We start from the raw sequence: 11,969 nt of genomic DNA, 5'->3' as shown, positions 1-11,969 counted from the left end.
CTTCATGCAATGATGAATTTGTGTATGATTCAGCTTGTTACTTCACATTGTATATTAGTTCTTACCTTATATAAAAAAGTCATCTATATATAAAGTTAACACTCACACTTATTACACTGTTTTAATGTGTAGCAAATTGTAGCTTTTTCATTTTTTTATTTGGTTATTTCACTTATATAAAGCAAATACCAGTAGTCATGATTAGTTCCCTGATTTATAGCAAATAGTCACATTTTATTTGCTGATGTAAAGAAAATAGTCACACTTATTTCCCTGATATAAAGCAAGTTACCTTTTATTTGCTGATATAAAGCAAATAGTCCTGATCATTTCTCTGATATAAAGGAAATACTCACACTCATTTCACTGATAAAAAGCAAATAGTCACCACTTTTATTTTGCTGATAAAAAGCAAATATTTACAGTGAATATGTTTGTAAATATTGGTGTATATCTAAGCCCCATTTATGAGACCATGGTTTAAACAGGCACTGGAAAGATTGTATCATTTACATTTATCTCAGTTAAACACTTCAGTAATATCTAAAATGGTGTTATGTATCTCAAATAGACATTTTTAATTTTAATACCTTATTTGAATACCGGGTATTTGATTTGATATCAATTTGATGTTATGGCTATAGGTCCTATATCACTGGCATCAAATTTTATATGCGTATTAATTAATGACTACTAGTTTCTTCACATATACCTGGTCACTGAAAACATGAAACATAGTTTATACCTGTCAATAATACCTGCAAGGGGAGTTAGACAGGATAGATAGATAGATAGATAGATAGATAGATAGATAGATAGATAGATAGATAGATAGATCGATAGATCGATCCATCGATCCATCGATCGATCCGTCGATCCATCGATCGATAGATAAAGCAAAATCCAAAAACTGACATTTTCTGTATACTTTATTAATATATAACATGTTCTTAATGTAATGCAACATACAAAGGTCTATACAAAGTTAATAATTATATTAACATTCAAACGAATCTGATTATATATTGCAGAATTATAGCAGTGTTATATACATGTTCACACCCCAGTACTGGTTTATAGAATCACATGTTTATGGAAACACATCTCATTATGAAATAACAAGCAAAAATTAAAATTATAATATTAGCATTTTAACACCATGCTGTTCATTTAACAGCAAATGATCAATATACATCTTAAAGGGTGAAATAAAAACTTTTTGTCTCAATATGACATTGGGATAAAGAAATCCCTGTGTTCTCAAGTATGGACACTGTCACACATATACAACATGCTTATACTTTTGGAATCTAAAACACCAAAAATGTCATTAAATGGTAACAGAAATCCATATAACAATATGAACTTTTTATAACATCAGTTCAAAAACATATTTTAGGCACCGTGGTTCTAAAATTGTATTTTTCATAGTAGTTAATTCCCTGAAATGAAGGTTAACATTTGTTTTGAGTAATTAAAGGCACAATAACAAGATGTTTCAAAAACCAAATCACCTAAACACATTTTGCAATAGATCATATGTTACAAACAAAGCAGTTAAGTTACTAAGTACCAATATATGTATTGCTTTCTCTCAAACTACATCATAAACTAGATCAAGCACCTGTTAATAATGTATACCTAATAATATCATTATGATCTACATGAAAAACACTGGCAAACCAATCGTCAACTTGGCTAATTGTATAAACATGATTTCAGTCGAACGTGAAAGGCAAGTTTTGGTAAAAAAAAATGTAAAAAAATATTATGGTCATAATCCACAACCGAAATAACTGACCCATTTTGTATCCCAATCAAAGCATCACACAATTTTTTTTATTTAAATTTTAGAGTACAGTATGACACCATAGATTGACAAGGTTTTCGTGAATTTTCCAAGGGAAAGCACAATTCAATGTCTGCATATTTAAACATTGAATGCATATGCCCTGGTGCATGAATAATAACATAAAATTTCAAAAATAGGCATCAGACATAGAAAATGTTGAATTGTATAAAATCTGTTTCCATGATGAAACAACGCTTTATGAATTCCAAAGAAAATCAACATATCATTGTTACCAATTCACTTATTTAAACAGTAATTTTGACTTGTAGAGAAAAATAAATAATTAAGATTTTTGAAATTTCACAGACTTTTGTTTTTAATAAAAAAAATGGAAAAATAATTTGTGTAAAAACAAAAATAAAATATGCTATGAGGTGAAGCATTTAGAACTGTACATATCTCAGATCTTTGATCTTCCATATGATCTTTTAATTTCCAACATAAGTACAACAACACTGACATGAAGGTATAAAATCAATTGTTCTTAGGAAACCAATATAAAATCTGACATTATTATATGTGCATTATTTTGTTAACACTCGTAGTAATACAAATAAAACATCAATTTACAACACTGGAATGTAAAAGTCTTATATAAAAACACAATTTTTCAACACACAATGTGATTCTATGAGACTAAAATTTCTTATGTCTAGCTAGAAGTCAAGTATACACATAAATGAGTAACTAACACATATATTAACTATGCAACACAGATAAACACACACTATAATGTGTTTGTTAAAAAAATAGGATAATGTTCTGTAAAACAACATTATGTAATGTACGAATTAGTGTACAAGAGATACAGATACAAACAAAAACAGTTTATTCATGTTTTGAATAAAATCTGTTCCTGGCTTAGAAAATAAATAAACAGAACATAATATCTGTTTATAACGAAAATAACAAACATTAAAATACAAGCATATCAAGATAAACAGGCTTACATTTTTATAAAACAAAAACAAAAGAATAACAAAAGGCACATTTGTATCTGCGACTGCACCAAGCAATATTTCCCTACATGGAGGAAACAGCTGGCAGACCTAATTCTATTTGACATATTTCATCATTTAAGGTCTAATTCCCAACCCAAAAACAATCCACAAATCTAAGATTCAACGAACATGCCTGATTTTACAAATTTAAGAAATATCATGTCAATTTTTTTTAAGGAATGTACAGTTCAAATAAAAAAAATATTTTGAGTGTTGAAAGTAAACCAGCCTGATGTATCTTCCTTAATTATTTAAATCATTTACGGTTGTAACATAGAAAACCATCTATATGTCTAATAGGATGGTCTGAGGAGCCTATAGAAACAGGATTTAAAATTTGACCTATCAATTACTATCGGACACAGTATTGTTTGCAATATCAAATTTAAATCTGTCAAGCATTGCTTTTTGTAGTCCCCTTAATAGACGTTATTCAGAACTCTTACTCGATCTGAGGTTACAAACAACTTTTTATTTGTAACCACTGGCATCACATGAATATTTGAATCTTTACACATCTTTTTTGGTGCCTTAAGTTATCAGGAAAAAACATAACCTGCAGATTTTGTTCATTTTTATTTGTGTTTCATGCAAAATACCTGAAAACCAGTTTTCAGTGAGTTCCAAATAAGACAGTTTACCCACTGCATCCACCATGTGGGAAGATACTGATAGGTGCAAAGACAACTCATCAATGGGGAGACAAGAGGCAATGTTTGAACACAGTCATTGTTTTCAGCAATCTTCTTGCATGACATGTACGTCTTGGGTCTCTTCATATACACCTCTGATATGGGCTAAATATAAAAGATTTTGTTGCAATGGAAAAAAATGTATTGTGGGGATGCTGAAGTTTTCTTATATCACAATCAGCGCAGAAAATAATCATAATGGGTTTAAAGTGAATGACTTGAACAAATGATTGCCATAAATTTGGAATGCATTTTCCATAGATTATAAATCTTTTTATCATGAAACGAAGCCACTTGTGGAAGATTGACTGCTGTGCAAGCCAACTACAGAGGTGAGCGGAATGTAACCCGCATGCAAGAGATTTTGTTTCAGTTGACACAGTTGCCATGGTAACAAGTTCAGATATGGTTGTTATAGTTATGACGTCTGCTCAAACGCTGACCGCTTATCAACCACACTTGTTGCTGGACTGCGAGGACTGCTAGGGGAGACCACTCCGCCGACTGCTCTCTGACTTCTGAAAACAGATGGATTACCTCCCTTTAGTAACTTAAAAATGAAGTCAGGACCGTCACATCTCATTTGCCCATGCTAACAGATTAAACCTTAATACACATCATATTGATGCTTTCAAATGTTTCACATATTTTTGGCTGCGAAGTTTTTCAATCCCCCTGAGGCAATCTTTTCTCTTGTTATCACATACAAAATTGTGCATTATTCCACAGAAGTTTAACTTGCTAAACAAATTCCACTTTTGAATAAGTGTTGCTAATGCCGTCTTTCATTTTAATGTTTTTTGGGCCCAATCTATTGTAATGACAAATACCAATGTGTGCCACCAATCAGTGACATTAATTAAAACTAACTGCAAGGCTGCAATTAATCTTCATCATTAGGGATAATATTACATTCCTCTTGCACCAAACATGGGACATTTTTATAAATGCTGTCCACACCTTCACAAAATATTTTTGTTTCTTAAGAAGCCAGACTGTATTGTCTGAGCTCGCCATGCAGGGGTTAAATGTTATCTCACTGTCTTTCTAACCAGACAAAAGTAGCAATTTCAACCAGGTCTGATTACAGCCTCCAGTGACAAGGCAGTCTCAATTATGACTCAAATTACACACTGCTTTGAATGGTAGTTTTGAACAGATGATCTTGTTAACCAATTATATTTATACATCCTTCTTTAAAATATTGCCACTCAACCCCATTGAACTAATTCCTTTCCTCATATACTATTAGATCCTATTTTTCTTAAAAAATTATTTTGTTAATGTGGATACAAATTTTCTTTGAATATTATTGTTTTTATTGAAATCATTTTGCTGTTTTTTCTGCACTGTTAAAATTAATGTGAACTTATAATACTCAATTAAATTAAAAAAATATAGTTCTACTGTATTCAGCCACAAAATATGTTAACTACAAACATCTGGGCCTTGCATGGGAATGGGGTTTAATTAAGGTCCATGAACTGAGCAAACCCTTAAGTTATTTTCCTTTCTTTAAAAAAAAAATATAACTGGCATTTCTTTTACTATTAAATTACCAACCCATGCAATATTGTTCTGACTCGAAAACCCCTTCTTTCTTTATCCTTCATCTCTAAAACCCAAACAAAAAAGCCTTAACTTTTGTATTTGTTTCTTTAAAATATTATAATTAATTTTGTTGACAAACCTTAGTTCCTCCTCCCTTTCTCTCATTTCTCGCAGCTCCTTCTCTATATTTGACTCTGCCTTGTGTCGCGACTCCCGATAGCTGAAGGTCACTCCCGATGACGCACTGCGGTTGTATTTTGGCACATTTTGAACAGGGGAAGAATTTTTAGGAGCCGTCTTGTGGTCTGGTGTCGTGCCGTTCTGTTCCGTAACTGGCTCACTACCAGATCCACCTTTTTTGTTAATACTAAAATTTCGTTTCGGCGTTGTTGAATAATCTTGAGCTATTTCAGAATATTTCACTAGTCCAACGTGTTCTTCAGACGTTGATTTTATCTTTCCTTCATTCAGATACTTCTTCTCAATTTCTGTTTGCTTGTCAATCTCTTTCTGCAGCCTGGTCGATGCAAACCTTTGTATATTGTCCTTGCCACCCGCTCGTGTGGACTGATTTGATGACCTCACAACGATCATATCCTTTTCATCGTCATCAAGTTCATAATTATCAACCTTTTTCACATCCTCTAACGGTGGAAGCCCTTTTGACACTCTGTATTCATTTTCCCTCTCCCTTGCAAGCCTGATCTCCCGCTCAATAGGCGTCTCCTGGCGTTTCGCGTCTTTTGGCTTTTCTGGCACGGTATAATTCAAACCTCCGATCTTACCCCCACTAGAGAAGCTGGTTATCCTCGGGGTAACGGGCTGAGGTTTCTCAGAACTATTTCCAGACGACAAAGAATCTGTTGACTGGCTGCGGCCATTTTTAAATGGCGAAACATCCTTGGAATATGACGGTTTCTGATTTTCGGACTTTGTCTCATTTTCGCGAGGTCTTGGTGACATATCGGCACTTTTCGGACCCTGGGTGGCACCAGTCGCCAGACGCTCACGCTGTTTATGCAGTTCCTCTTCGCGTTCACGAGCTTCGCGCAACTCTCTCGCGATGAGACTCTCGCCCTCATGAGCGGCCGAAGAAATCGCCTCCTCGTACGTGATTCTCGTGCGAGTCTGAGGTAAGTCCGACATCACTTCGTTGGTCTCGCTCAGTTCTTCGTCAGGTGTTCTGATGGTTGTAGGTGCAAGGTGCGCAGGCTCAAGATGGCTTGTCTCAACTGTCTCTTCTACAACCTCTTCCTCCTCATCCTGAAATCATTCCAAGCATTCATTGCCATTATAACTTATATTTTAACCCATTTATGCCTAGTGAACTCTCCCATCCTTCAAAATTGGATCAATTTATTTCCAAAATTTGGGATGTCTAGTATATTTATTTCTATATTTAGAATATTTCTTAAAGGAATTCTTTTAAGCAAACAGCGCAGACCCTGATGAGATGCTGCATCATGCAGAGTCTAATCTGGGTCTACGCTGTTTGCAAAGGCCTTTTTTATAGACGCTGGGCATAAATGGGTTTTAAGCAAGTGAAAACAAAACTCAAATAAGCTTGTTTGTTCAATTTACAAAATGGATGCTTGCAACTCAAAGCATTTATCTCCCTAATTCTGTTGTATTTCAATTTTTCAGTACATGCTTTGGAAAACAGGCATTCGTTACATTGCAATGGCAACTAGAGGTTTGTCACAGACGTGACGAATACCCCCACATGCCGCATTGACAAATAATATTTTGCATGTCGTCTTCACAAAAAACAGCGGACACCATGCTCAATTTTTTTTACACGCATTAAGTGACCCCTTGACCTAGTTTTTTACCCAGAAAGGCCCATGTTCTAACTTGGCCTTAAGATTATCTCCATAAAACTTGGTTTGGTGAAGATCAGATGTAAACTACTTGAATTAGAGAGCGGCCACCATGCTGAATGTTAAAAAACGCACTGAGTGACCCCGTGACCTAGTTTTAGGCCCGGAATGGCCCATGTTCAAATTTGTCCTAGAGATCATTTAAATAAAACTTGTGACCAAGTTTGGTGAGGATTTGATGAAAACTACTTGAATTAGAGAGCGGACAACATGGTGAGGTTTAAAACGCACTAAGATACCCCGTGACCTAGTTTTTGACCCGGCATGACCCATATTCAAACTTGACCTAGACATCATCTAGATACAACTTCTGACCAAGTTTGGTGAAGATTGGATGAAAACTTCTTGAATTAGAGAGCGGACAACATGCTGAATGTTTAAAACGCACTAAGTGACCCCGTGACCTAGTTTTTGACCCGGCAAGGCCCATGTTCCAACTTGGCCTAGACATCATGTAGATACAACTTCTGACCAAGTTTGGTGAAGAGCGGATGAAAACTACTTGAATTAGAGAGTGGACACTTAATACGGACCGACAGACAGACTGACCGACCGACAGACAAGTTCACTCCTATATACCCCCCTAAACTTTGTTTGTGGGGTATAATAAAAAACCAAACTATTCCTTGTGTTCTATTTGTAGTGATACACATCATCATCTTATTCAATGTAAACTTTATTTATACTATACCCCTACCCTGCGGATGAAGCCACAAAGCTTCAACATGGGGAATTTCGTACTTCACCTTTTACCACATAGATACCTTTTTTGAAGCATTTGTAGTCCCTTTAAGAAAGTTAAATTTAATTTAAGACCTTTCTTACTAGATTCAAGTTTAAAAGGCTTCATTTTCAACCCTTAGATACTGATGAACAGCAAACAGGATAAAACCTGAACAGACTGCGAGTTACTAGCAGGCTGTTCTGGTTTTATGCTGTTTGAAAATAGCCATTATCACTTTGCTTCTGAGTGGGAAAGGGTTAAAGCATAATCTTTCATGCAAACATAAGCATACAATTTCTCCATGAAAATAAAGTGGTTTATAGAACTACTTGACACTTTGTTCCATAAGAATCTTTTGATGATTATACAAAATAAACTTTAACAAATTTAGGCTTCAACAAAATTTCTGGGCTTTGTGTAAGTCCATTTCCCTCTGCTTAAAACACTATTCTAGTGATTATAAAAAGACAAATCTAAATACAAGTATCAGCGTTTCATTTTATAATAATACATGTATAAAAAACTTTCTACTTTCATTAAACAATAATAGAAAACAAAAAACTTTGACAGTTCAGTTTATACATATAAAAACTAAATAAATTTTACCACTGTGAGTTTACCACAGAATTCAATTTGTTTATCCAAATTTAATCTAGACTCCAAAAAATTAACAAAACTTTTTATTAATTCACTGATGTTAATACACAGAAAGAAATCAAGCCCAACAACTGTCAATGACATGTCAAATTATTTCCTTAACATTCTTATATTGCAAAACCTCCCTTACATACAGCTTTCAAACTGTATGTCCCCCTTACATAACCATGCAGTGTGCACATTTTCAATTGAATTTGTGTTTGTTTTACTGAAAATGTTTCTGTTACAAGGCAAGGAAACTATTTCTAACACTTTTTTTAACTGACATTTATTTATCAGATTCTGCACACAAAAAATGGTACTTTAAATGTACTTAATCTTAAAGTTCGGTTTTTACTCCAAAACTAGTTTTTTTAACAAGTTTTTTTGGTGTTTTGCAAAACTCCTTAAAATCTGACAGTTTTCCACTCTATAAAAATGATAACAAACCTGTTTCATCCTTGCCCTCATAGAAGGAAAGTGAAAATGGCTATGTGCAAACAGCATAAAACCTAAGAATAGCCGGTGAGTAACTCGCAGTCTGTTCAGGTTTTATGCTGTTTGGTGCTTATCTGTATCAAACTGTTGGAAATGAAGCCTTTAAAAGTTTAATATAGTAAGAAAAGTCTTAAATTAGATGTAACTAAGGGACTACAAATGCGTCAAAATAAGTGGTATCCAAGTGGTAAAGGTTTAATTAAATCATCCATTAAACCATTTTCAGCTTTCTGTATCTTACCTGTGCTTGTCTTGCGTTGTGTTTCTTGTGCCGCAGCTCGAGTTCCAGTTCGCGTTCACGCTGCAGACGTATTTCCCGCTCTATGATGCTCTCGTTGTTGTCATCATCCTCGCTGGAGGACGAACTTGAGTCCTGAAAGTTTAGGGTGTGTCATGTTTTAAAACATACTGTTGTTTTATGATTTTATTTGAGCAATTCTTGCAGAAAAAATTAACTAATTACCTTAATTCCCTAAAATATATTTGTGCTGTTTAATTTGTTGATTTTCGTTTGCGGGTTCTTTCCTACCTTCTTCACATTCTTCTTTAAAGTGACGTACTGAGACAAGATGAACATTAATTTCAATCAAAATGTATGCTTGTATCTTGTCCTGAATAGAAAAGAATTAAACGTGTTACTAGTATCAAACACACAGTTGGTATTGTTTCATATTCAGTTATAGACCTTATAATTTTCTCTTTGAATGTAGGATTTTTTATAATATGTTTTTCATAATTCCCTTTCCCATTTACCTTACAGGTACATGAAAAATCCCTTTATAAATCAATAAAGTAAGAATCCATGAAATGACGTCATCAACTAATATATTGGAACATTTAGCATAAAAGTCACATCTTGAAAATAAATTAAATCCCTTTGTCTTACATGTAAGGCACAATACAACTGCCACTCGATATATACATCAGAAAAGTCCATTAATATAACACATTGTTTCAAATGGTTTGCACTCACTCATGTGCCATAAAATATGGGCCTTTGCCATTGTAACTCAGTGATTTTCGCATTTATTTCTTCACACATCATAGCCTTACAATGTCTACAAGATGATTCAATAGCCTTAGCAACAGCTGTCACGATATTGATTAAACTACATCATTTGATAAGCTTTTATAAATAAGTATCCTGATTCTAAGTCATTATCCCCACGTTTTTCGGAGAAAAAGTGGGGATATTGTGGTGATGTGCGTCTGTCCGTCCGTCCTGGCCACCTGCTCCTCCTACACTATTAGCACTAGAACCTTGAAACTTACATACATGGTAGCTATGAGCATATGTGCGACGGTGACAGTGACAGAATTTTGATCTGACCCCTAGGTCAAAAGTTATGGGGGTTGGGGCGGGGCCGGGTCAGAGATTTTCACTAATTTTTTTATGTTATTTAACATTAACTTCTTCATTTCTGTACCGATTTACTTCAAATTGATACTGAGCCTCTCTTATGACAAAACGGTCAATCTCAACTATGCATGGCCCCATTACCAACCCTGGGGCGCCCCGGCCACATAGGCCACGCCCACCCAAAATTGCCTTTTACTATAATTTCTTCATTTCTACACAAATTCACTTCAAATTGATACTGAACCTCTCTTATGACAATACCGTCAATCTCAGCTATGCATGGCCCCATTACCAACCCTAGGGCACCCGCCCACATAGGCCACGCCCACCCAAAATTGCCTTTTACTATAATTTCTTCATTTCTACACTGATTCACTTCAAATTGATACTGAACCTCTCTTGTGACAATACGGTAAATCTCAGCTATGCATGGCCCCATTACCAACCCTGGGGCGCCCCGCCCATAATAGGCCACACCCACCCAAAATTGTCTTTTACTATAATTTCTTCATTTCTACACCGATTCACTTCTAATTGATACTGAACTCTTCTTATGACAATACGGTCAATCTCAACTATGCATGGCCCCATTACCAACCCTGGGGCGCCCCGCCCATAATAGGCCACACCCACCCAAAATTGTCTTTTACTATAATTTCTTCATTTCTACACCGATTCACTTCTAATTGATACTGAACTTCTCTTATGAATATACGGTCAATCTCAACTATGCATGGCCCCATTACCAACCCTGGGGCGCCCCTGGGTCAAACATGCGGCGTGGGGATATGCGTCGGCCTCTGCCGCGCCATTTCTAGTTTCATATATATTTACGGCCTGATGGTCATGGATTTTGTTACTATGGTAAAATGACTTACCTTTGAGAACAATCAAGTAAATTGCTTGGACTTTGAACTCTAAAATTTGATATATAATTTTTTTTTTCTTTCTGAAATTCCAATCTTTTTAAATATGTACGCTGTATTTTAACTTATAATAATTATTTTGATCGCACAAACACACCATAATTCACAAAAAGTTAAAGCATTATTTAAATGACTCATGTTTATGGCCACACAAGTTTGATGTTGGTCCTAAAAAAACTATAAAAAAAACTACATCCGCATATTGCTCACAACAGGCTATTATAAACATTACTGTATGTAAGACAAAGTTACACAAATGACAGTCATCGGTATACAATCAAAGCAAATGCATCACTTTAGATCCATGTAAATAACTCCTAGAAAATAATGTTTGGTATAAATTTATTGAAGTTGTTAAAAAAAATCATATCAATTAATTTTGAAATATGTTTATCAGTCCTCAAATAATCACCAATTTTAAATACACTCTCTCCACAACCACTATTACATTGATATCTATGCTCCTATCTGCATCAATGACATACCACATAATTAAGGCTCAAGTCCTTTCATGTGAACTTCAATTATTAGAAAATCAATCGTATCACTTGGTGACATAAGACGAGATAACTATTGTGTACGCCACTCCGCTTCATTTACAGCTCACTGATATCCCTTGTTAACACTTATTCGACCAACAAAACTTTGTTCGCATTGGAGCTTTAAACATAACTCTTTGCAAAATAAACATTGACAAAGCTTTATTTTTTAAAACAGCACTTGTGGACATATGCACGCCCACAGGATGATACAAGGAAATATTAAATAAACACTCCTTCAATGGGCGTTTAGCTTTAAAGACACTATATCTCTAATATGATAAGAAAAGTACAAAATGGTGACAGCTGT

At 34.8% G+C, this 11,969-nt stretch overlaps 1 protein-coding gene across 2 annotated transcripts in view; it reads right to left on the bottom strand.

The window, feature by feature from the left end:
• Window positions 1-911: 911 nt before the first annotated feature.
• The window catches only part of LOC127856627 (uncharacterized), a 146,005-nt gene continuing 134,947 nt past the window's right edge, over window positions 912-11,969 (bottom strand). For both annotated transcript variants that reach the window (XM_052392946.1, XM_052392947.1), the window contains exons 17-19: window positions 9,076-9,207; window positions 5,236-6,359; window positions 912-4,063 (exon numbers count right to left, since the gene is read on the bottom strand). In XM_052392946.1, coding sequence (XP_052248906.1) covers window positions 3,964-4,063; window positions 5,236-6,359; window positions 9,076-9,207 — 1,356 coding nt within the window. In that variant the 3' untranslated portion in view covers window positions 912-3,963. The remainder of the gene's footprint in view (window positions 4,064-5,235; window positions 6,360-9,075; window positions 9,208-11,969) is intronic.

This window comes from Dreissena polymorpha, chromosome 13 (genome assembly GCF_020536995.1).
Source record: "Dreissena polymorpha isolate Duluth1 chromosome 13, UMN_Dpol_1.0, whole genome shotgun sequence".
Taxonomy (NCBI): domain Eukaryota; kingdom Metazoa; phylum Mollusca; class Bivalvia; order Myida; family Dreissenidae; genus Dreissena; species Dreissena polymorpha.
Note: the sequence above shows the minus strand (reverse complement) of the source record. Positions and strands in the feature narration are given on the sequence as shown.